Below are 27,116 nucleotides of genomic sequence, written 5' to 3'. Positions count from 1 at the left end.
TGTGCAAGGTTTATATGAAATGGCCCTCAAGAACTGGACATCTGCCAGGATAAATATTGGTATCTAGTCATTCCACAGTATTGAGAACATGTATGTAATCTCTAAAAGCAAGATGAAGCCAAGAAATAACCTTCACTCACCACGAGTGACTAAGCCTCCTTCTGCGTTAATACTTTTAAAGCAGTATCATGCTACTTTAAATTATCACAACTTCCCTGAAAGAATCCTGGGAACTGTAGTTTGTTAAGGGTGCCGAGAGTTGTTAGGAGACCTATTCCCTCTCACAGGACTACAATTCCCAGAATTCCCTGGGAAGAGGGATTGACTGTTAAGCCACTCCAGGAACTGCAGCTCTATGGCAGGAAGAGGAGTCAATCTGGAAGCGCCCATAATTAAAGCCCTGCAGGATCAGGCCCAAGGCAGATCGAGTCCAGCATCCTGTTCTAAGTGGCAAATGGGAAGCCCACCAGCAGGATCTGACCACAACAGTCCTCTCTGTACTAGTATTCAGAAGCATACACCTTTGATACTGAACATAGTGCATAGCCTTATCTTCCATGAATATGTCTAAACCTCCAAGAACACTGGCCATGCTGCCTGGGGCTGAGAGCTGGAGTCAAACCACCAGGAGAGCATCTCAGTGGCTCTCTCTACTTTAAAGTTTTGAAATGTATTCCTAGAGACACTGCCTTTATATTTTTTAATGCCCACAATTTAATCCACGCGAGTTACCTCTTCTCTTAAGTTACATGTCCTTCCCCATCAAATACCAGCAAGACAAGTCGATACCAATTGGTTTAGCCACACATTTTTATTGTATACCATGCAATAGGGTCGGGTTTCCTTAATAATAAGACAAATAGGGGAAGGATAATGTTAGACACAAACAACAACAGAAAGATCATTTTAAGAGGTCCTGAGTAGGAAAGGCACATTATTTACCACTTTTAATTGAATAGTAAGGGGTTGGGGGCAATGAAAATATATCCACACTGAGTGGAAAACAACACTGGAGGACAAGTCATAAATAGATATTCCATTTGGTGGTTTTGGGAGTTATTCAATTGTCTGTGTTTCCCCAATTAGCTTTATAGCTTGTGCCTTCAACACATGAGTAAGGGAGATGTCTCCATCTTCTGTTCTGTTCTCCAGCAGCAAGCCCTAGCAATTGTCTTAGCAAGCTGCAAGGGAGATACCCCATCACAGAAATAAGCTAGAGTCAAACTGGGGAACCTGTGGCTGGACTCTAACTTCCACCACTCCTGATCATTGGCCATGCCAGCTGGAGGTGAAGGCCGTTGGGAGTCCAACAACATCCAGCCATGGGTTCTCAATCCCTGATCTAGACACAGAGAGAAGTTGTTTCCACCCCACCACCGTTGCTTCTGCAAATCTCTTGATGGCAAGGGATGAGTAACTGGAAACTCCAGCTTGGAACTGGCAAGGACTGCTATTCAACATAATATCAAAACACAGAGAACAGAGAAGGGGGTGGACCTGGCAGTAAACCCTTGGTGTTGTAATAAAATACTATCAAAACACATCTCAGGTGGATCAGAGACTGAAATGATGGTTGTAGCACCTTCACGATGAAGCTGCAGCACTATCAAAATACGGAGCTTGTTTTTAAGGCAGGGTTGGCCGGCCTTGATCTCGCTAAGCTCTCTCAAGAAATCAAAACGAAGGACCCTCCACTGCAGTCATCCTAGGCAGAAACTCTACCTGCGTTGAACAGTGGTATACATGGGCAGGAGATGCAAGTCCGTGTTTCTGACAGCCATAAATGCCTGCGCACACACACACACACACACACACACACACTCAGTGTACAAAAAAAGTAGTGGGACTAGGATTGCATTCACTGCTTGGTTCTTTCCACATGACACCCGACAGCATACCATTCACGAGTGCTGCATTGAAATGTTGATCTTATCAAGACAACAGGAGAGGGGATTGGCAATCATGATACGGTCAGCATCCACACAAGACATTTCAAGCACTCTTATGCCACTTTTAACAGCCACGGCTTCCCCAGAGAATCTTCTGAACTCTATGCGACTGTGAAAGCGGCACAAAAGTGCTTTAAAAATATGGTGCGGACGCGACAGTAGTTACAGAACGGTAAGAAACTGGTGGCTTCCTCTGCCCATCTGCTTTATCTCCCTTCGGCCCTTAAATGGGCAGAGGTCTACCCATTTTCCAACCCAAAAATGTCAGCAGGGGTTGGCAGGGGTGTGCATCAAAGAGAGGGGAGAGAGAAAGTTGTCAGGAGAGTGGAAATACATCAGACTTCCCTCCACAAATGCCAGAACTGGTTCTCTGCTGCTTTAAATACAATACAGATAAGCACCAATCAACCTAGCTTTCTGTTGAAAGGAGTAATGTTACCACAGGGACCCATGGTCTTATTTCAGCCAAACCCACCATCTACATTGTTGAAGAACCAAGCCGGGCAAGAGAGGGGGACATTTCAAAGCAATAAAGGCCTGGAACAAACAGAGAAGCCCCTGCGGCCTGCCGTCACCATGGCAGCCTGGCCTAGCCCGCCTTGCTGAGAAAGCTACAATAGCTCTTAAGTCGAGTATAAGTCTCCACACAAGGACTTCGGAGCAGAGGAACATGGTTTGGGCAACATGATGGAAAGGGGAAGCCAAAATTAAGTGTTGAAAAACTAGAGAGAAAAAATGGTATTGCCATTTTCAATCATGTAACCCACAGGCATGCGGAGATGAGGTTCAAGTGTTAATTACTTCTCCATCCACACGAACGCTGCTTAGAGCAAGCCAGAGAACAGGCCAAGTCCTCCTCTTTAATTTCTGACAGCTTTCACATGCTTATGTCCAAGGCAGCCAAGCAAATCCTGTGGGGTTTTTTCGCACTGTCCGTTTCTGTCAGAAAGTCAGCTGAGGTTTACTTGCCACAGCTTTTTCCTTGGCTGTCTCCATTTGGGACCCTAAAAAGTGGCTGCCGATCGTGCCTGGCTTTCCTGTTGTTAAAATGCCAGGATTCATTTGCCTCGCACAGCTTCCTCTGCCCTGCCATTTCCTTCCTTCCTCCTGCTACCCGTTAAACTCTCAGTCTTGTTATTGCTTCTCCCGTGTGAGAGGAAACGTCCGCCACTTGAGGAGGAGAGCTCTGGAAGGGGGCGAGGAAGAAGAATCCCATCAAAACCCAAAACGAAAACAAAACAACAGGCCCTTTCCTTCTCCAATGTGCAGTCAAGTTTTTCAGCCTTCCATCCCAAACGATCGCTTAATTACACCTTTCGCCTCTGGGTGGCCACCCAGGCAGGCCGTTCCCTTGTTGTGGGGAACAAAATTCACCATGTACACTTGCGAACTGTCTCACTCAGTCCATATTGCTCACGTCTGCAGAAGCACATCGGAGTGACACAGTTTTCGCGTCTCTAAAGCATCGTGTTTATTGCAGTTAGCACCGAAAACCTGCTTCCTTTCCAAGTCCAACCCCTGCGACAGCCACGGTTTATTTTGCATTGTGAGTTGGCATCCCGACGTAGCAAAATGTGCTTAAGGGCCTAAGTGGATGTTTAAAAAAGACTGTCGCCTCTTCAGGGTTGTAGATTTCCAGCTTTTCCCAACCCTGCGTTGGCAAGGAAAGCGGTGCCTGATCTCAGATCATTCTGCTTGATGATTATTTCGGGAGGAAGAACCAAAATTAGAAGGTGACCCCCCACTTGCCCACCCCTCTATTGCCACAACGCTAACGAAGGCCTAGTTTTACACCTGATGGTTTCCTTAAGATAGGAGGCCGATGTAAACAGCAAGCATCCAGGTGAGACCAGCTATCGCAAGAGCCAGGTGGAAGCATTGCTGAGGAGTTGCATGTTTGTCTTTACAAAAATAAGAACTCTTGAGCATGTGCAGGGGGCAGTTCAGGGGTCCCAAGTCAGCCCACAAACAAAAGCTGCACTGGGCCGTCTAGAGAGGCCAGGCTCGCTCATGTCTTAAGGAGTGTAGGCTCTTCAGCCTTCCTGCGTTAAGACTGTAAACGTTCCAGATACTGAGGCAGTGGGTTCTCCTTGATGTATTTCTGGATGTACCAACATGTCAGGTGGGCTTTCAAGTCCTCTTCGACCACAAAATCCAAGGCTGCCTGAAAACACAGGAAAGCGAAAGAACCACCATCAACATCTTGCAACGTCAAGCTCTCATAAGCGCTGTCAAGACCCAAATGTAGCAGCTGAGTTTTCTGCTTTGAATAAGACATTGGCTGTTTGCAGGGCAAGGTTCCAAATTTCTGGCTAAATAGGGTTTGGCTGTCCAGATGTACCACTACAAATGCTTAACAAGCAAGCAAGCATCTTTTTGGAGAAAGAGTGAGGTCACATCCATACCCTACACCAGGCATAGGCAAACTCGGCCCTCCAGATGTTTTGGGACTACAACTCCCATCATCCCTGACCACTGGTCCTGTTAGCTAGGGATGATGGGAGTTGTAGTCCCAAGACATCTGGAGGGCCAAGTTTGCCTATGCCTGCCCTACACATTTAAAGCACATGGCTCCCATCCCAAAGAATCCTGGGTACTGTAGTTTACCCCCCTGAGCAGCGGCTCCCACCACCCTTAAACCACAGTTCCCAGGATTCTTTGGGAGAAGCCCTGTGCTTTCAACATATGGTAAGGATGTGGCCTTAAAAGTGCAACAAGTAAGCTATATAGAGGTTGCTGGTGCATGTTGAATATGTGGTCCATACAGGTGATGACCTACCGTGCATACTGATTTTCAGTAATATAAATTACAAGCTGATTTGCCCCATCCTTATTTTTATGTCGATGCTCATGACCTTGATTGTCTCAACCAGGGCTGCAATGTTAAATGGATTTTTTATTTTTATTATTATTATTACAGTGGTATCTCGGGTTACAGACGCTTCAGGTTACAGACTCCACTAACCCAGGAATATTACCTCAGGTTAAGAACTTTGCTTCAGGATGAGAACAGAAATCATGCAGCAGAGGCACCGGAAGGCCCCATTAGCTAAAGTGGTACTTCAGGTTAAGAACGGACCTCCAGAACGAATTAAGTTCTTAACCCAAGGTACCACTGTAGTAGTATTATTATTATTATTATTATTATTATTATTATTATTATTATTATTATTAAAAACTTTAATCAGGAGCACATTTTTAATTGCTTCATTCAGACAGCAGATTTTAACATGTTAATGTCAGGAACCTAGGCAAATGCTTTATACTGAGCCAGACCATTAGTCCATCTAGCTGAGGGGTCAGCAAACTTTTTCAGCAGGGGTCCACTGTCCCTCAGACCTTGTGGGAGGCTGGACTATATTTTGGGGGGGAAATGAACGAATTCCTATGCCCCACAAATAACCCAGGGGTGCATTTTAAATAAAAGCACGCATTCTACTCATGTAAAAACACGTTGATTCCTGGACAGTCCGTGGGCCGGATTTACAAGGTGATTGGGCGGGATCAGGCCCCCGGGCCTTAGTTTGCCTACCCTTGATCTAGCTCATTATTGTCTTCACTGACTGGCAAAGGCTCTCCAAGATTTCCGGCAGGGTTGCCCCTCAGCCCTGGAGATGCCAGGGACTGAACCTGGGACCTTCTGCATGCAAAGCAGATTATGATTTACTGAATTTGTGTACAGTGGTACCTCGGGTTACATACGCTTCAGGTTACACACTCCACTAAGGCAAAAATAGTGCTCTGGTGGCGCTGTGGCAGCAGGAGGCCCCATTAGCTAAAGTGGTGCTTCAGGTTAAGAACAGTTTCAGGTTGAGTACGGACCTCCGGAACGAATTAAGTACTTAACCCGAGGTACCACTGTACTGCAAATTTCAGGGTGATTCACAACATTAAAAAATACAATGTAAAAGCACAAAATACATGATAAAAACAATAACATACAAGCAAACCAATAACACCCCCCAAACACCAAATCAACCCTAAAACTGCAGGTTGCAAACATCATCTTGAAAGTGGTATTTTCCCCCCCAACCAAAAAAACCCCCCATTTCATACCCTGCAAGTGTCCCAGAAAAACTAGGGCATCCCATTTTCTCTTGTGAGAATGGTGGTAAATTTGGAGTTTGATCTCACACGATTTCACGCTGCAATTTCCCCCTGAAAAAAGCAGGTTGGGGGGGGCACAAACTCGCGCAACACTCAAAAAAGCACAGTCGTGTCTTGCCTCAAAGAATTTTGGGAGCTGTAGTTTGTTAGACTACTCCAGTTTCCCTCCCAGAGTCTTCTAACAGCACCCGTAAGAAACTAAAACTCCCAAAATTCTTTGAGGGAAGACATGACTGTTTAGTATCATAGCATATGATGTGGCCTAAGATCATATAATTGTACCACTGATGTCTTCTAAAGCAATGTCTGTAACAACACATGTGTAAATTCCGGTCAGCCAAGGAGGGCATATAGGGATGGGGGACAGAATTTTATTCAGGTTACATTTAAAGCCAAATCTATCATAGTTATACTTTCTGAAGCAATCAGAAATACAGTCATCGTTAGAAATCTGCACTTCTTTGAATTTTGCGATGTGGTTCTTCAACCAAACAGTATTTATAAAAATGAATATATTAGGGGAAAGTGTTCATAAGAACATTTTCACACATATTTTTTTTTTAAAATGCATTGTATTAGGGAAAATTGCCTGCAAAAACGTGTACATTAGTCAGAACTGCATACAAAATGTGTTCATCATGATAAATTTGCACTAAAATGCTAGTGAATTTTCATGAGGATTAAAAAATATTTATATAGCCCAGATTGAATGTGGAGAATTGAATTCCATATTGGAAAATGAGAAACAGAGAACCAAAATAGAGAGATCCTTCTGTTCCTAGAGGGCAGGCATACAAAAATCCTTTGCATTTACAGCCCACCTGCAAGCAAATGGTCCCAGGGTGGGTTAAAAATATAAATATAACAAATATGCATAATGTACTGTACATTAAAATAATAAAGTAAAAACCACTAATCTTTCAAAAACATATTTGAAAAGACAATGCTACTAGACCTCAAGGAATTAGGATTGCCCCAACAAAGAGAGCAGCTGCTGTTTTTACCGGGTCTTTCTATGGAATTTAGAAGTTTTTATTGTAAAATATTGTTCTTCTCCTCCCCCTTTTCATTGCTGTTATGCTCTCTGTGTGTGTGTTTTTAAAGGTTTTTTAAGATGCTTAGGTGGGACACGGGTGGTGCTGTGGGTTAAACCACAGAGCCTAGGACTTGTCGATCAGAAGGTCGGCGGTTCGAATTCCCGCGACGGGGTGAGCTCCCGTTGCTCGGTCCCTGCTCCTGCCAACCTAGCAGTTCGAAAGCACGTCAAAGTAGATAAATACGTACTGCTCTGGCAGGAAGGTAAACGACATTTCTGTGCACTGCTCTGGTTTGCCAGAAGCGGCTTAGTCATGCTGGCCACACGACCCGGAAGCTGTACACCGGCTCCCTCGGCCAATAAAGCGAGAAGAGCGCCGCAACCCCAGAGTCGGCCACGACTGGACCGAATGGTCAGGGGTCCCTTTACCTTTAAGATGCTTAGAGCCTTTTTATGTAGCTATGCTTTAGCGTTCTAACTTGCCCTGGGACCTTGCTGTGAAGGGTTGGAAAAACGAGTAATAACGATGATAAATGCTGGGAGGATATTATCAAGCTTGTGTATGGGAATTTAAAAACAAACCAAAAAGACAGAAGCGGCTTGACTAAGAAAGTTGCTCAGGGATACACAAAGCCATTGTCTGGATGCTTAAGGAAGCCTCTGAGTGCCACCTCTGATTTGATGTTGGTGAAATAGCTATCTCTTTAAGATGTGGCAGGAATTCCTCCTGGCCTGGCACAGACTGGGCCCCCCTTATCATGGCCTCATGCAGACAAAGAAAGCTGTAAATTGTCCTCATCTCCCCTATGTCTCTTGCAAAGGGGAGGGAGGGAGCAGGATTACCACTGGAGAAGAAGAAAAGCTGCACATGCAGCAACAGCAGGACTCCCCTCCCCAACCCCCACAAATCGGTCAGGGGTGGGCAGAAATAAGAAAATCCCTACTGGGAGCTTCATGGATCAAAATTGCAAACCGATGCCACTTTCCTTTCCCTCTTTTTTCCAACGCTCAGATGTAATAAGCGCTGCACAGTTCTCCTGGATCATTAGCTAATTTAGCGAACGAATGCTGGAGAAGGGGGAGAGGGGAGGCAGAAGTGAAGGAGGCTCAAATGCAGCAGATCCAAGAGAATGGAGAGCTCTGGAATCAGGAATGAGCAGCTAAGAGAGAATCAAGAGCTCTGGGATTCCGCTGCGCATATATATATATATATATATATATATTTGCTTTCGTAGATTTTCACGGGTACAGGAATGCAGGTTTTGGTGTCCTCGGGTGTCTTCCCGTGTAAAAGTTGGGGTGCGTCGCCTAGACACCCCAACTTTTACACGGGAAGACACCCGAGGACACCAAAACCTGCATATATATATATATATATATATATATATATGCTTCAGATCGCAGAGAAACAACTGGTGCCTGATTAGATCTCCATGCCTGGCTGCAGTAGTTTGGCCTGGATGAAGCCAACAGGACAGGGGCACTATTAGGAAGTGGTTAATAATAATAAATAACAATAATAATAATTTTTATTATTTATATGCTGCCAATCTGACTGGGTTGCCCCAGACAGCCCGTAGGCTCCCAGTGAAATATTAAAAGCATGATAAAACATCAAACATTAAAAACTTCCCTAAACAGGGCTGCCTTTAGATGTCTTCTAAAAGTTGAACAGTTGTTCTCCTTGATAGCTGCTGGGAGGGTGTTCCACAGGGCAGGCGCCACTCCTGAGAAAGCCCTCTGCCTGGTTCCCTGTAACCTCACTTCTCGCAGTGAGGGAACTGCCAGAAGGCCCTCGGTGCTGTACTTCAGTGTCCGGGCTGAACGATGGGAGTGGAGATGCTCCTTCAGTTATACAGGGCTGAGGCCGTTTAGGGCTTTCAAGGTCAGCACCAACACTTTGAATTGTGCTTGGAAATGTACTGGGAGCCAATGTAGGTCTTTCAGGACTGGTTGTAATATGGTCCCGGTGATTGTTCCCAGTCACCAGTTTGGCTGCCGCATTCTGGATTAGTTGTAGTTTCCGAGTCACCTTCAAAGGTAGCTGAGATAAGTGGTAATTTACCTTGTTTGGGAGGAAGCTGCCCTTGCTGTGAAGGGCATGTCGCCAAACCATGGCCTACAGGGCACAAGCGGCCCTCGGCCGACTTCCATGTGGTCCAAAGACTGCCTCCCCAAATGCTGCACCTCCTCCCTCCTCATCACTGCCCAGCTGATAGTCATTGGAAACATCTCAAGGAAGACCATTGGCACCAATCAGCTGAGGAATAAGGGGAGCTGAACCTCCCCATGTGAAAGGTGTGTGCGAGATTGTGTGTATAAGCTGGTGAGAGGGTGGAGAAGACCAGAGGAGGAGAAGCCCAGCCCTCAAACCACTGTCACATTCAGACCTTGGGGCCAAGAAAGATGCTCTATCCTAAAAACTCATGTTCATCACTTGGATGACGCACTTGGATCCATCACTGTAACAAGAGACACAAGTGGCTTCAGTGGCACTCAGAGCCTTTTACAAACTTAGGATCACCTGAGATACCAACCTCTCGGGGTACAGATTACTTGAAGGTCAGCAGTTCATGCTCTGCTAAGCATTCTGTCTGCATTACTGCAATACTGTTGTACAAGAAGCTAACTTTGAAAATAGTCTAGAAATGTCCTCTTCTACAGAATCAGGCAGGAATTCTGTATGAATCAGAATCGGGCATTACGAACGTATTATGCTGGCTTTCGTATTATGCTCTAGCTTTCACTGTCTTCTGATTTGTTTCCAGACCCATATTAAAGTTAGGTTGCTTTCAACCAAGTTCTAGGTAGAAAGGGAACCCAGCAGGGAAATTTGTCAGTTTCGGTTTCGCTCCATTTTTCATTTTTCCAATCGTAAGTTCATTTGCATACTAATTTGTGATTCTTTTTTTAAAAAAGAAAAGGCCTCACAAAAATTCATCAGCCTTTTAGTTCTAATGTAACCGAATGCAGACATTTTTCTTCTGCAAAACACATTTCCTTACATAATGCATTTTTTTATGTTATTTTAAGCAATATGTGCATGTTCTACTCTACCATGTGTCTTTTTGTACACATTACTTGGGCTGGAGAACAGCACTGCAAAATTCAGAATTCCAAAGGGTGAATTACTTAGACACACCTTTAAATGTGAATTGAAACAAATTTCTCTCAATACAGTCGTACCTTGGGAGTTGAACGGAATCTGTTCCAGAAGTCCATTCTACTTCCAAAACGTTGAAAAACCAAATCATGGCTAAGCCCCATCAGACGTTCGGCTTCCAAAAATAGTTTGCAAACCGAACAGTCACTTCCAGGTTTGCGACATTGGGGAATAAAAACATTTGGGAACTAAGCTGTTCGAAAACCAAGGTACAACTGTATTTCTGTATCACTTTGCAATTCCCCTCCCCTCTTTCTAACAAAAGATCCTTATGAAAATTCACCAACCTTTTGGTAAGAATTTTTTCTTATATACAGAGTTTGGTGTGCAATTTTGTCAAATATACATATTTTTGCAAAAAGAAAGTTTCCCAATATAATGCATTTCTGGATGTTAAGTTTCATCAATATAGGCATTTTCATGGACATTTTACCTGTTTGTGTGTGTGCGCGCGCATGTGTGTGTGGTAGAGAAAGTTTAAGTTATAATATCCAAAACCATAAATAAAACGAAATGAAAAAATTGTTCGTATTTATTGGCTGGAATATTGCACTGCAAAATTGGAAGAAACAGAGATTTTGAGGGTTGGGGTTTTGTGCCTGTATTGTTTTGCAAAGTGTGAATTAGGTAGGTTCACCTTTAAATGCAAACTAAATAAAATTTTGCCCCTATCCCTAGAAAGGTGGTAGACTATGCGCTGCCAGCACGGTGCATTCATGCGAAAGCAATTCCCTACCAGCCTGCTGCAGACAAACAGGGCAAGCAATAAAATAAACAACAAACCATTTAAACTGCAATCTGACAGGCAGAAATGTGGCAGATAAAGCTTCTCCGACCAGCTTTTTCACCTCCTCACATTTGTCAACATCAGGCTACCACTGAACAGAGAGGAGCCAGTCAACAGACGTGGGCAGCCTCTTTTCCATCCATCCCTGGGGAAAGCATCTCTTGTTCTCACGCTGAAGATCAAGAGAGGACATCAGGAAGGGAGAGCACGTCACATCTGCTGCCTGCCAACCCTCGTTATGGAAATGAGGCAAATCACAGGCAATCAAATATGCAAAAACGAGCCTTCTCCATCTCCACGCCTTGCCCACCCTGGTGCTACTACTCCCAAAGAGACCAGGTTCCGCTTCTGGAAAACAGGAGGGCTAAAAATAGCAGGCAAGCTTCCAGAGAAGCAGGGCTTAAAGAGGGGACAGAGGAGGAGGCAGCAGTGCAGAAGGATAACGCGGACATTCGTCAGGGTTTATTAGAGCAGGCTGTAATTGGGCATATGGCTTTCTCCTGTCCCCCCCACCTCCAACCCTCCAAGCTCGGCATTCAATTGAGCCTTCCCTTGCTGTATTTTGGTTCCCCTCCAACCAGCTCCCCACATAACAGCGAAGCCCTTGCACATTTTCCACCTGGCTTGAGCACACAAAGCTGCCTTCTTGCCCAGGAGCGAGGGGAAACCCCAGGCCCCAGGGGAGGGGCAAATGTGGCCCCTCTAAGCTTCTCTGCCTGGCCCTCAGGACTCTCCTCAAGCCACACGCCTTCACACAACCACACACCACACCCTTCTTGAGCATGTCTACCTAGCTGGAATGTGTCTTTCAACTCTGATAATGTCTCTTGCGAGAGAAAGTATGTGAAGAACCAAGACTACTGTACAGAGTAAATTTGTATAAATTGCTCCACCCACTTTTGCCTCTGGCCCCGCCCACCCCTGGCATGTGCTCCCCTCCCCCACAAAGGTTCGGCAGAAGAGAATGTGGTGCTCAAGCTGAAAAACAGTTCCCCACCCTGGTTATAGGGACGGAGAACCTTTGACCTGTGAGCTAAATTTGACCTGGCCTAGATCCCAATTTGGCCTGCAAGCGCGTTTTCCCCCAAATCACATCCACTTGATGAAGCCTTCCCCAGCCCATTGCAGTGGTAGCTCAGGTTAAGAACTTAATTCGTTCTGGAGGTCCGTTCTTAACCTGAAACTGTTCTTAACTTGAGGTACCACTTTAGCTAATGGGGCCTCCCGCTGCCGCCGCACCACCACCACACGATTTCTGTTCTCATCCTGAAGCAAAGTTCTTAACCCGAGGTACTACAGTGGTACCTGTACCGTTCGCATCCTGAAGTAAACATAACACGTGTCTGTGGGTCACGTTTCGCCGCTTCCTCGCATGCGAGTGACGGAATTTTGAGTGTCTGCACATGCGGCAAAACCCGGAAATAACGCGCTCCGTTACTTCCAGGTTGCCACGGAGCACAACCTGAAAATAGTTAACTTGAAGCTACTTTAACCTGAGGTATGACTGTATTTTTGGGTTAGCGGAGTCTGTAACCTGAAGTGTCTGTAACCCGAGGTACCACTGTATAGAGAACCAGATTATTAGGCCTAGCTAACTATTGTCTATAGAGACAGATAACAATTCTCCAGGGTCTGAGAAAGGAAGCCTACCCGGAGATACCACCACAGGGATTGATCCTGGGATCTTCTGTGAGCATAAGTCACACCAGAGTTGCAAGGGCGGGGGGAGCCACACCTCAACAGGTAGCTCGCCCCCTGCCCCCCAGACCCCAAATATTTTCGTCATTCATGAATAGTAAGATGTGGGTCAGAGCTCTCTACCTAAAACGTTGACCTTTCTGTACCTTTTCCCACCACCAATTCTCCAAGTCAAAGCATGCGTTCAACCCCCAAATTACGCTGCCTCCCTACCTACCCTGTCACTATGCCAGATCTCCAGATCTGGCCGAGGAAACCTCTAGTTCAGGCTTCCTCAACCTTGGCCCTCCAGATGTTTTTGGCCTACAACTCCCATGATCCCTAGCTAGCAGGACCAGTGGTCAGGGATGATGGGATTTGTAGTCTCAAAATATCTGGGGGGTCAAGGTTGAGGAAGCCTGCTCTAGTGCTTTTCTGAATAATTTCAAACCCAGAATCAAGTTTGCCAGTAGGAGATGTCACATAGAGGAGGGAGAAAGGTTGTTTTCTGCTGCTCCAGAGAAGCGGACACGGAGCAATGGTTCCAAACTACAAGAAAGAAGATTCCACCTAAACATTAGGAAGAACTTCCTGACAGTAAGAGCTGTTCGACAGTGGAATTTGCTGCCAAGGAGTGTGGTGGAGTCTCCTCCTTTGGAGGTCTTTAAGCAGAGGCTTGACAACCATATGTCAGGAGTGCTCTGATGGTGTTTCCTGCTTGGCAGGGATGGCCCTTGTGGTCTCTTCCAACTCTATGATTCTATGATTCCATGAGAAGCCACTGACACACACACACCAGTACGCAGGGTGGCCGCAAGTCCTGTTTTACAGAGGATGGTCCTCTGTTTGAAGGTACAGTTGAGTCGCAGCTGACGTGCATTTCTCATGCACAATTTCAACCACACATGCTTGGCTGCAGCTTCATTCCAGCCTTTTTCTTCTGCCTGCATCTCTCTCTCTCTCTGCTCCTCCCTTCTACCTTCATCTCTTTCTGCTGACGTCCCTCTTCCTGCTCTCTGCCAGGAGGGGAGGCAGCAGAGACAATGGGGAGGCCTCCCCACAAGGCCTCCTCCCCTTGCCAGCCAGCCATGGGAAAAGTAATTTTGGCTATGCGCGATTTTCACGTGTGCACACCACCCTTGGAACCAAATCCCCGTGTATCCTGCAATACAACTGTATCTTTAACATCAGTGGTAGTTTAGTCCAAGTACAAATTAAAGAACCCCCCAAAAGGCTGGCCCACCCAAAGCTGCATACTCACCTGACAGCACAGTCTTCCCCAAAGCTTTCCCTAAATTATGACAATTTGTTTCCAAACTTGCATCTCTTACAGGGATGGCAAGCCAGTAGCCCTCCAGATGCTGTAGACCTACAGTTTCCACCATCCCCGACCACTGGCTATGCTAGCTGAGGCTGATGGGAGTTGTAGTCTATCCATATCTGGATGGCTGCAGGTTCCTCGCCACAAACTCTGGATTGTACCCAATGCTAGTCCTACTTGGAGTTAGACCTATCAAAATTAATCAGTGAGCCCAGTATACCTGAAGGAACGTCTCCACCCGCATGGTTCAGCCCGCACGCTGAGGTCCAGCTCCGAGGGCCTTCTGGTGGTTCCCTCCCTGCGAGAAGTGAGGTTACAGGGAACCAGGCAGAGGGCCTTCTTGGTAGTGGCGCCCGCCCTCTGGAATGCCCTCCCATCAGATGTCAAGGAAATAAACAACTATCTGACTTTTAGAAGACATCTGAAGGCAGCCCTGTTTAGGGAATGTTTTTGATGTGTGATGTTTTATAGTGTTTTTAATATTCTGTTGGGAGCCGCCCAGAGCTAAGTATAACTTATTGTGGGATGCAAGGTTTATGCAAATATGTGTATTCTTTTCGGAAGGAGCTGCATGTAGAAGCACCATATGCAACCCGTACCTTTGCCAGATGTTTGGCTATTCCTCTTCCTCTGTAGGCATCTGGTACTTCCGTGTGTTGCAGGTCCACTATCCTTTTCCCCACGTACTCGTACAACAGGACCGCTTTGTCATGACAACCTGTGGGAGAAAAGATGGCATCCACACACTTACAAGAAATATGGAACAAAACCACCAACCAAAATCTCCTGGACTTGTTGTTGTTGTTATTATTTTAAATTTATACCCCGCCCTTCCTCCCTAAGGAGCCCAGGGTAGTAAAGAACAATGGATAAAACAACAGTAGAAATAGATTTTAAAGAACTTTACAACAATTCCAACACAGGTGCAGGCTGGGAAAGATCTCAACTTCAATGCCTTGTTGCAAGAGGAAGGTGTTTGGTAGGCCCCAAAAGGACAACAGAGGTAGTGCCTGTCTAATATTCCAAAAGGGCAAGTGCCACCACACTACAATACGAAACGATAATCTTTATTGTCATTGTTCCATACAGAACAACGAAATTGAAAATCTACATCAGACATTCAGAAACCAACAAGCCTTCTATTCCAGCTATCCCAGCCTGGTTAGCCCCCTAAAAACTCTGATACCCCATAATGAAATACAGTATACTCACATAGAGACTACCTTACACTGCGTTTAAAACCAAAATCGCATTTGGGTAGAAACTGTTTCTCAGGCTGGCTAGTCCTAATCTTTATAACCCTGTACCTTCTTCCAGAAGGCAGAAGCTGAAAGAGATCATTTCCGAGGAGTGCACCATCTCTGCAGCTTTCTTATGACACCTGGAAGCATAAATTTAATCCAAGGTATGGAGAGTGCACCCAATTATTCTCTCCACAGTCTTTACAACCCTGGACAATGTTGTTTTTTCCCTGACCGTGCAGCTCCCAAACCACACACACAGACTATAAGTTAATACACTCACAACTAAACACTAAAGGCTCTATTCCTACATTGTACGGGATGGACCTCCACAGGATGCCTATATAGCTCAGTTGGTTAGAGCGTGGTGCTGATAATGCCAAGGCTGCAGGTTCGATCCCCGTATGGAACAGCCGCGTATTCCTGCCTTGCAGGGGGTTGGACGAGGTCAGAGCTTTCCAAACTGTGTGTCGCGACACGTTAGTGTGTTTGGTTGCAGCGTGTAGATGTGTCGCACAAACGCTCCTCCCAGGGCTGGAAAGGGGTCCATTTAGCCTCCGGTTTGCTAGTGAAATTTAATTACTGTGTCGTGAAATGATGCATGTCTAAAAAGTGTGTCACCAACATGAAAAGTTGGGAAAGCTCTGGACTAAGATGACCCTCAGGGTCCTTTCCAACTTCACAATTCTACGATTGCATCTTTCTTCTTCCATTATCTCAGGGTCAGTATTACAGAGTACTAAACGCTATTTATACAGCACTTCAGTACATTCATATTACATTACTACCACTATATTTTCTCAATAATTCTCTAAGGCAGGAGAATTGTATTACCCATTAGCAAAGAATCAGTCTTCATAATGGACAGAGAATAGACTGCAGGTGGGGGGAGCTTGAATATTTTAACAGTCCCGGGGGTGGGTGTGTGTGCTGATTAGTATTTGTGGAAAACAAGGATGGGAAACCCATACCTCTCCAGTTGTTGTTCAACTACAACTCCCATCAGCACTAACTATTGGGCATGCTGGCAAGGGGTGATGAAGGTTGAAGCTGAACATCTGGAGAGAGGGAGAAGGGGTGCAGTGTTCTGGTCTGAGTGTTGGACTGTTGTTGTTAGCTTCTGTCTGTTTTGAGGGACAATGGAGTGCAGGGGCATAATGTGGGGGGCCAGGACCCCAGGCACACAATTTGGAGGGGCGCAAAGCAGGCATCCCCACACAGGGATCCCTGTCTTGCCCTGCCTGCTACCAGGGGTCTCTGGGCCCGGAGCTTGGCCTGGGACTGCTGCAGCATCCCTGGCCCCCTCGCTAAATGGCCGCCCAGCTAGCGCTCGCTCACTCCTCGCTCAGAGCGGACGCAGACGAAGGTGGGCAAGGGGTGACCCCAGTGTAGCCCGATCTGGCATTCCTCTCCATGGGCATTGGGAAGATTCACCCACCAAGGGCCATGTTGGCCAGCCAACCCCCCTATGTGGATGGACAAGCAGCATAGCACAGGCCTGCTTGGCTCTGGGGACAAGGGCTGGGCTAGTGCAACGGGGTCCATTCACCCTCCGGGGCTGTACATACCCCGGGCACCAGCAAACGCCGCTACGCCACTGAAGTTAGCAGCACTTCTCTGGGGCGCAAGACTGGGTAGTGTGCATGGTAATGTCTTGGGCTGCCCAGACAAAGAGACTTCCCCCTCTCACAGCTTCGCTGGATTGATTTTGCTGTCTCTCCTTCTGCTAAAAACTTTCTCCGCAATCCACCTGCTTAGTTGTTAAGTACACGTGTTACGAAGGCATTTTTCACTTCCTGCATTAGCCACCATGTGTAGCTTAAGCTCTTGAGCCGGAAAGGCAAGTCAAAATTCCTTTAAAAAATATATTTTTAAAAAATAAGAAGGCCAACATCAAGGCAACTTATAAGCATGTTTGAACAAAGCTGCTTTATGTCTTAACTGGGGCAGGCTCCCACAAGTAGGTCTGCTGTCTCAAGTGGGGAGGGTGCTTTCGCACTCAGGTCTTACTGCACACTTCACATAGGCAACTGGTTGGCCACTGTGAAAACGGAGTGCTCCTCTAACACTATTGTAGAAAAAGACAACAGATTTCCAAGATTCCTGCATTGCAAGGAGCTGGGCTATATTACCCTTCCAACTCTACTATGATTCTACATCCTAAGCCTGCTATCTGCAGATAGAAAGCCACTGAGTCAGGCCATTCACTTATCCAGCTCAGTAATGTCCAGACCAGATGCAGGGAACATCTGGCCCTCTGGGTATTGCTAAACTACAAGTCCCATCATCCCTGGCCATGCTCGGCGAGGCAACATCTGGAGGGCCAAAAGGTTCCACTCACCTGGTCTAAATTGAGCAGCTGTGGCTCTCTAAGAGCTACAATTCTCAGAGCTTCTTGGGAAGAGAAGAAGAAGAAGAGCAGGAGGAGGAGGAGTTTGGATTTGATATCCCGCTATATCACTACCCTAAGGAGTCTCAAAGTGGCTAACAATCTCCTTTCCCTTCCTCCCCCACAACAAACACTCTGTGAGGTGAGTGGGGCTGAGAGACTTCAGAGAAGTGTGACTGGCCCAAGGTCACCCAGCAGCTGCATGTGGAGGAGCGTGGAAGCGAACCCGGTTCCCCAGATTACGAATCTACCGCTCTTAACCACTACACGACACTGGTGGAATTGATTGCAACTCCCTCTGGGAACCGTAGCTCTGTGAGAGGAATAGGAGTTTCCTTTCAACTCTCAGCACCCCTTGCAAGCCGCAGCTCCCAGGATGCTTCTGGGGGGGAAGCTATGACTTTTCAAAGTGGTAGGACACAGTTTCAGATTCATAGCGCAGATGGGGCCGAGTTTTCTTTCAGCTGGCGCAAAAGACCGCAGAGATTGTGCAGTTTAAATTTCACGCACAGGACGCATGAGGCAGGGTAAGGACTGACTAAACTCCAATTAAAAAGGAAAGAAAGGTTTGCATTGACTCATAATCTTGTAGGCATGGGAGCATGTCAGGCCAGAGGGGAGGGGTTGCAGGGCTCTGTGCGCAGACTGCATGCACTCCCGCATAGAGCTGTCAATCATCCCAGGCAGAATAAAAAGCCCCCAATTCATACATGCGCTGAATAGCACCCAGGCACAGCTTTGAGTCTTGGGAAGATGCTGGGCAGGAGGGGGGTTCTTGGGAGGTGGAAGAGGCTGGTACAACCCCAAACAAGGGATGACGGAAGTCAGCTAGGCCTTTTCCAGCCTCAACAGGCCAAGTGTGTCAGACACACAATTCAGCTCAGTGTCGCCAGGCTGAAACCACTGCAATGGCGAAGGAGCTGCCACATGGCGAAGTTTCTTTGGGGACACGGCATTTCCAAATATCGCTTCCGTGGGTTAGCTAAGCTCTGCTGTGCTTTAGGAATCTGCGCTCACGGCGAATCAATATGGAAGAGGCAAGAGCTGGAGCTCAGGGCCAAAGCGTCTGCTTTGCACGCACAAGGTCGCAGGTTCAATCCCCAGCGCCTCTCGGTAGGGCTAGGGAAGTCTCCCTGTCTGAAATCCCGCAGAGCCACTGCCAGGCAGTGCAGACCAATGGTCTGACCAGTGCTTTTTCCCAAGAAAAATACAGCCGTACCTCAGGTTAAATGTGCTTCAGGTTGAGCGTTTTCAAGTGAGCTCCGCGGTGACCTGGAAGTAGCGGAGTGCGTTACTTCTGGGTTTCGCCGCTCGCGCATGCACAGACACTCAAAATGACATCACGTGCATGCGCAGAAGCAGTGAATCGCGATCCGCGCAGCCACGGGTTGCGTTCTACTCAGGATGCGAACGGGGCTCCGGAACGGATCCTGTTCGCATCCAGAGGTACCACTGAAAGTTTCAGAGAACTCACCATGAAGTTGTTACAGAAAGTCGCAAGATGACTCAGGCCAGCCCTGAACAGATGCTGGTTTGGCAACAGCAGCATTTGCTGCCTGTGGAGGTGCTAAAAACCACAGCAAGCTGGCTGGGGGGGGGGGTTTGCCCCTAGTTCTGGTGCAGGGCAAATAAATGCTCCCCCACCTCCTTCGTTCTTAGAATCAGGCAGATGGCTTGGGCAGTTTGGAAGGGCCCTTGTGCAATGCCTGCACATGATAAGCAAAATATAGGATCCTCTCCGCTGGTCTGGCCCAGCCAGTCCCCTCACCCCCTAGTCAGGGTCCGAAATAGCTAGTGTGGATGGGAAACATGGAGGTAAGAGTTCAATTGCATGTGATTGTGCGCAAAGGAACATGCACAAAAATGCACATGGGGAAAGTTGGATCTGTGCAACCCACGCGCGCACTAACACTCTGGTGTGTACATACCACCCCTTCCTGTCTCTCACACTTTTTAAACAGGCAAACGAGGTAATGCAGATAAGGAGACTCCTTCTTGGCCTTCGGACTAGGCAACAGGAAACGGCTATGAATGCTGTTTGAGCAAGCGCCCACAGAAAGAGAAAGAGAAAGAAAGGGAGAGAGACAGAGAGGCCAGGCAGGTTGCAGAATTAAAAGGAACAGTTTGTTCCGAGAGCGCCGCTGCTTTCTTGTGATTCAGGACAAAACTCTTGTTTACAAGGGGGTTGTTTTCCCTCAAACTCGAGCAACTGGCATGTTACTAGAGAGAAAGAGAGCGCCAAACAGACCACAGAGAGAGGGCTTAAGCCACAGAACTCGCTTGGCAAACAGGCCAGCTCATGTTTGACAATGCAAAGCTTCTTCCTCTTTGGGATTCACCTTCAATTCAAATCAGAGAAGGCAAACTGGGCAGGGCAAATTAAAACAGCAACAGCAATTATTGCACGTAAGTGAGAAAAGTTACTGGGAAGGCTTTTGTTTTCGGTGCCAAGAATTAAACGCGTTCACATCTTCTGGGGAAGTTTGGAAGAGGCCACAATGACAAAGCAAACACAAAGAATCATGGGGCAGAAACGTTGCAGGTTTCCTATTAAAATCTGCAAGCTCTATCTATCACTTTCCTTAATTTTAGACATATTATTTCACACACACCCATTAGCCTTCTAAAACACACTCACAAAGGAGACCAGCAAAAAAGGTAAATGGGGCACGTCCTCTCTAGCCCCCCTGAAATACAAGCCGCATGTTATCCATACCCTTCAACATTTCTCTGATGAAAATAGGACATCCTATTCCATAATAATAATAATTTATAATTTATACCCTGCACCCATGTGACTGGGTTGCCCCAGCCACTCTGCATAACTTTCAACATATATAAAAACACAATAAAACATTAAACATCAAGAAACTTCCCTATACAGGGCCATCTTCAGATGTCTTCTAAAGGCTGTATAGTTACTTTTCTCCTTGGCTCGGGGGGTGGCACATAGCTCCGTACCCCACAACATTTGTCCAACGAAAATAGGGACACCCTTAGGAAAAGCGGACATTCTGGGATCACAACAGAAACCGGGACGACTTCTGTAAATCTGGGACTGTCCCTGGAAAATAGGGACACTTGGAGGGTCTCCAATAGCATTTTAAAGGGCCATTGCTTCCCCCTGAAGAATTCTGGGTGGTGTCGTTTGTTAAGGGTGCTGAGAGTTCTTAGCCAACCCCTGTTCCCTTCATGGAGCTACAACTCCCTGAGCTTCCTGTGAAGAGGGGTTGATAGTTAAACCACTCTAGGAATTGCAGCTCCGGAAGGGAATGAGGTCTCTTAGATACTTCTCCCATCATCTGGAGTGCAGTTAGCTCAGTTGGTTAGAGTACAGTGCTGATAACGCCATGGTCGTGGGTTCAATCCCCATCCGGGCCACCTGCATATTCCTGCAAGGGGTTGGACAACTCTATGATTCTATGATCTCCTGCCACAGACATGCTTGCTGGGGCTGATGGGAAGTGTAGTTCGGCAACACCTGGAGGGCAAAAGGTTGCCCATACCTGACACATGGAGCAAATGGTAAGAGCCGTGAAGCATTATCATTATCACTATTATTTCTTAAATTTGTATACCGCCTTCCCTCTGAAGATCACAGGGCGGTTCACAACATAAAAATACAAAATGAGAAAAAAAAATACAGTGGTATCTCGGGTTAAGAACTTAATTTGTTCTGGAGGTCTGTTCTTAACCTGAAGCACCACTTTAGCTAATGGGGCCTCCTGCTGCCACTGTGCCGCTGCTGCATGATTTCTGTTCTCATCCTGAAGCAAAGTTCTTAACCCGAGGTACTATTTCTGGGTTAGCGGAGTCTGTAACCTGAAGCGTATGTAACCTGAAGCGTCTGTAACCCGAGGTACCACTGTATACATAATCAAACAATAACAGACACATTTAAAAGGCCATAGAATGTTAATCAACGAAAGGCCTGGTTATAGATAAATGTTTTCGCCTGGGGGCTGAAGATATGTAATGAAGGCACGGGGCGAGCCTCCCTAAGGAGAGCATTCCACAAACAGGGAGCCACCACAAAAAAGGCCTGTTCTTGTGTTGTTGGCTTCTGGGCCTCTTGTGGAGGAGGCACACAAAAAAGGGCCTCAGATGATCAAGTAGTGGAGTGGACCGACTTGCAGGTTGGGGTGATGTGAACACTCCCACCCCCGCCCTTGTAAATGGGCATATATCCCCAGAAAAATGTTTCCTAAAACTACAAAGCTTGCGTATCAGGAAAAAGGCTAAGCTAGAGGGATTCCCCGCGACAGGGTGAGCTCCCATTGCTTGGTCCCTGCTCCTGCCAACCTAGCAGTTCGAAAGCACCCCTAAGTGCAAGTAGATAAATAGGTACCACTCCGGCGGGAAGGTAAACGGCATTTCCGTGCGCTGCTCTGGTTCGCCAGAAGCGGCTTAGTCATGCTGGCCACATGACCCGGAAGCTGTACGCCGGCTCCCTCGGCCAATAAAGCGAGATGAGCGCTGCAACCCCAAAGTCGGCCACGACTGGACCTAATGGTCAGGGGTCCCTTTACCTTTACTTTAGAGAGATTAGTACCTTCTCCCCGCAAACTACTATTCAGCTGTGTTGTGGACTGGGAGTGCAGCTCCAATACTTTTTTTTTCAGGGCAGCAGCAATTATGACCACTTGTAGCGCTCTGGCAAGGGAAGGCGGCGATAATGAGGCTTTCAAGTTTGTGATGGGTTAGCCCAGAGCAGCCTATGATTGGCTGGGGGCTGATGCAGCTCAAAACACTTGGAAGGCACCAAGCTGGGGAAGGCTGGCAATGGAGAAAGTCAGAGAATGAAAGTCCCACTTCATACCAGGGTTTAAAGCCTAGAACTTCTTTCCAAGATCATTTGCATTTCCAAGTAAACACTAAGGGTTGCATTTTGGCTGGTGACGATCATTTGGTAAAGCTTAGCGTGCTTACAAGCTGAACCTCTGCAGTCGCCACTGACTTCAGTGGACTTTACTCTTACGCATGTGTTATTGCAGTCATGCTGATCCCTACAGTTCCCAGGCTACAATGGGGATAAATAGTGGCTTTGTTTGGATACAGTGCTAAACCGGGGTCGATCTGCAGTGAGCTCTGGGTTTGTCTTTCCTCCCTCTCCTCTTCAGATGTAACTGCAAAGAGCCAACCTTAAGCTTCCACTTCCATTTCAGATTGAGTGCAGTTTAGTGTGTCGTACAAACCCTGAACGGTAGATTGTTGAAAGTAGGCGGTTTAAGCCATAGTTTGTGAAAGTGGCTTGTTTCAACTAGCTACAGTCAAGATTAATCAAGTTTAGGGATCAGTGACATACCAAACTGCAGTTCATCTAAAGTGGAAATGAAAAGTTTCTGATCGTTTTCTTGTAGCTGTGCCAGAGGAGAAGTAGGCAAGCCAAGGTTTAGCGTTACATCTGATCATTAGAGCAAGTCTTGGGTGCAGTTGTCTGCCCTCACTGCAAGGCCAGTAAACTGGTTTTATACCTTTGTACCCTCTTCCAGTCACTCTTCCAGACTAGCCTACTTCACAGGGCTGTACCACTATTTTGAGCTCTTGGGAGGAAAAGAAATATAATTCTTTTAAAAGGTGACAGAGTCCAACAATAGAACATACTATTCCCTAAAAGGAACTACTTGTTCAATGAAACCCTGAATATTTAAAATGCACCATGATCTCCTGTATAGCCCTTCTGGGGATGCAGCTGTTCCTTTGGTCATCATGTGGCAGAGAGTTCCACATTTCATTCAGGTGCTTGGTGGAAAATGTTATTGAAACCAGCTGCAAGCTTATTCAACAGTTTCCCTATACACCCTGCCTTCATTGTAAAGAGTGAACACTAACATCTGTTCCCCGCTTTTTTTTTTCCAAACTCTCCACCCTTGTATAAATATTTCCCTATCATGTTCCGCACACCCTTTCGAGATCTCTTTTCGGAGCTAAAGAAAATTAAAGCCTACTGCAACAATACCTTTTCACTCACACAACTTTTTTAAAAACAACAAGAGCAACTGAACTGATTTACAGCTCGGCAGATTTCCTACGGGAATCCATCAGGATGAAACTATTTTAACCATGTGCTATTTAAAGAGACTGTTTGGCTTCACTGTTTTCTTTGCAGCCCTTCAGTCGTCCCAGCAATATTCATTTGATGGTTCACTTTCACCCATTGTTAGGCCTGAAAAAACAGCATGTGGTGGTACTTAGCGAAAAACAAAATCTCTGCGTTACTATTCTTAGTGGCTTATGAACAATGTCTCCTATTGGGTATATCATTTTTGAAATTGTTTACCCGTTTTAATATAACCTGCAATTTGACTAGGAGCAAGCGCTTAGATTCTTTTTTCCTTAACCCAAAAATGGTGGTTCTTAGCTTAAAAATAAAAGCAGAAGAGGGAAAATGGAACATATCTTGATATATTTAGAAAAGACAAGCATTTTCATTGAGAGAAAGTTATCCATGCAATGCAGTATATATTCCAGCTGAGGTTAACAGAAATAGCCACCTGCCTGGTCGCCTGCAGCAAGCAAGAATCTGTTGCAGGAGATTCTCCTATACAAACAGGAGAAGAGATTTTCCGTGTTCCTTTCAGGTCATTTGTGGGTCATAAATGACTAACAGAAGCACATCTCTGACTGGGCAGGGTGTTAGGTTTTATGTATTCATCAGCAAGACACTTTTATCCATTCTTATAACTTGACACATAACCTTCTTGAACCAAATGGTACTCTGAGGAGATACTTCGTCATTTTCGACTCCCCACCCCTTAATATTTAATGGACTTGTTTTTTTGCATTGCTCACATAACCCATCTGCTGAATGGGCAATGGTGTTGTACCTTTCCGCGCAACTTTTCAAAATAGCATTGATAATATCTAACACCAGCATATTGCTGAAGATGCAAGTCAATGCAACAGGCTTTGGGAGCAAATATGCACTCCTTTATGTTGTTGATCCATTAAACAGACAGGAGCCTACATAACAGCCCTGCAGGATCAGGCCAAAGGCATTTCTTGTCCAGTGTCCTGTTCATACAGACGCCCATAACAAGCCTGAATGCAACAGCAGTTCTCGTGAAAACAAGGGAAACTGCTTTCTGCAGAGTCAGAATATTGGCTCATTTACGCTCGGTGTTTTCTGTTCTGACTGGAAGCTTCTTTCCAAGGTTTATGGCAGGGGGGTCTCCCAGCCCAAGCCTGGTACCCTTGCCTTGCTCGTTGCCTACCCCTTAAATCCAGGGTCTCCAGATGGTTTTGGACTACAATTCCCATCATCCCTCACTGCTGGCTCTGCTAGCTAGGGATGGTGGGAGCTGTAGTCCAAAAACAGCTGGAGACCTACGTTTGGGGAACCCTGTGTAATCTATCCCTTCAGTGGTCAAGCAGGAAAGCTATGAAGCATGCTTAAGCCATTTGAGAATCCCAGCATGGACCTCGCAAAAAAAATAAGGTTAAAAGGGTCTCGGTCTCTCTCTCTCTCTCTCTCTCTCTCTCTCTCTCTCTCTCTCTCACACACACACACACACACCCCAGCTTCATTCTTTTCACACGGTTTACCCTTAGTAATATTGCAGACATGGACCAGGGCAGTGCTTTTTTTCAGCTGGAGCACAGTTCCAGCACCTTTCAGGTGGGCGTCATTATGGACTGGCACCACTAACAAACTACAGTTTCCAGGGCTCTTTGAGGGAAGTCATATGCTGTACATGAATGGTTTGTGAGCAGCCCCAGACTCGGGAAGGGTTTGTGTTAGTGTTACCATTTGCCGCTCCGCTTCAGACGGCAACATGCCTTGAACTAGCCTTAGGCCTCAGCCGTGATGCTAGGAAACAAGGCGATGCCCTCTGCATATGGTCATGGGTGGTGCTTTTTTTACTACACGTGTTTTAGGACTCTCAAGCCACGCCACAGAAAACAGGACTGCAGCCGTAGCCAATCTCTGACAACCACAGCAAATTACTGGAAAGCAACTCCCTTTGGAAAGTCTGCAGGGTATAAGTTATGCATAGGATCAGGCCCCACATGCTGTTAAGGTGCAGCTTAAAATCTAAGTACTGTTCCCTGCAGCAAAAATAAGTAGGGAACCGGATTTATAAAAGTAATCTTGCCCATCACATGATTTACTCAAAATTAGCAGATTGAGAGAAAAGGGAGGGGGAGAAGCCGGCAGCAATCAAACTAAAAATTAAGCAAGTTTGTACCACAGAGCGAGGCGGAAGGGGGAGGGCGTGGGGGCTTCTGGTATCAACCTCCACAGCTTATTTAAAAATAGATCCTGCGAGGACAGGTGTTCCCCTACCAACCAGAGAGTAACCAAGACAGCAGTAGCAGCAGCTTAGGGGAGCAAAAGAGCGCAGCTCACACAGGGGAAGAAGGCAGGCGGTGGGGGGGGGGGAGAGAGAGAGAGAGAAAGAGAAGAGAAAGCAGGAATAAAATTTCTGGGTACCCCCTTCTCCCCCACCTCCTTCTCCTTCCCACAATCTCCCTGTATCCAGTTGCTAAGAGGTTGACACCATAACTAATCTGTTGCATAACCAGCCTCACACTGCAGCAATAGTTTTTTTAAAAAATAAAAAAGATACGGGGGGGTAAAGGAAAGAGAGAGAAACTAATATTAAAAAATTAAGCCTCGCAAGAACAAAAAACCACAGAGATTTGCTTAGAATTCTCCAAAGAGAATTGCAGGAAAGGATTTTTTTTTTCCTTTTTGCAAGCGCATCCATCGCCTCCCTAAATTCCAAACAAAAGATTGCGCGGGGGTGGGGGGTATTTTTTGGGGGGTGGGGGACACACAGCAAATCCGATAGGGCCAAATGAAAGGAGGGAGGGGAGCCACGCACGAGCCAACCCCCACCCCCCAAGCTCCCCTTGTCTGCCCCTTCTTCTTCCGCCACCTCCACCTGGTCTCGCCTTTACCGTTCAGCCTGACGGTGAACTGCCTCCTCTTGCGGTCGTGCTCCACCTGGATCGGGCAGCCGGGCTCCAGGATGTTGAGCTGCCCTGCCTGGGCCATGGTGGCGCGGGCACAGCAGGCCGACCCGGGCGCGGGCTGGCTGGCTGGCTGCCTCCTCCCTCCGGCGCCCCGCTTCGGCGTGCTCTTCGTGGGCTCGGTTCTTTTGTGAGCGCGCGGGGGGGCGCCTTGCGAAAGGGCCGCCCCTGCTGCTGCTGCTGCTGCTCCCTTGCCTTCTCTGCCCCCCTCCCTCCCCGCGCGCTCCTGCCAAACCAGCCAGATGTGTCCAAAAGAAAGAAAGAAAGAAAGAAAGAAAGGAAAAGGGGAAATGTTCGGCGGGGAGCAATTAATAGTTAGGCAGGAGCTGCTGCTGCCAACCCCTCCACCTCTTGTTCTGCGTCTTCCTCCCCCTTCACCGCCTCCCCCCCCTCCCCAGCCAACTTCAGAGGAGAAAGAGTGCAGGGCAGTGACCAGGGAGAGACATCATAATCTCCTGCTGAAACTGACA

At 46.8% G+C, this 27,116-nt stretch overlaps 1 protein-coding gene across 1 annotated transcript; it reads right to left on the bottom strand.

The window, feature by feature from the left end:
• Positions 1-792: 792 nt before the first annotated feature.
• Positions 793-27,116, bottom strand: NATD1 (N-acetyltransferase domain containing 1). Its single transcript, XM_081889436.1, has 3 exons — positions 26,575-27,116; positions 14,640-14,758; positions 793-4,113 (listed from the first exon to the last, which is right to left on the bottom strand). Exons 1-3 carry the CDS (start codon positions 26,669-26,671, stop codon positions 3,997-3,999), a joined length of 333 nt encoding a protein of 110 aa, XP_081745562.1. The 5' UTR covers positions 26,672-27,116; the 3' UTR covers positions 793-3,996.

The sequence above is a fragment of the Podarcis melisellensis genome (genome assembly GCF_964234715.1).
Source record: "Podarcis melisellensis genome assembly, chromosome: 14".
Lineage (NCBI taxonomy): Eukaryota > Metazoa > Chordata > Lepidosauria > Squamata > Lacertidae > Podarcis > Podarcis melisellensis.
Note: the sequence above shows the minus strand (reverse complement) of the source record. Positions and strands in the feature narration are given on the sequence as shown.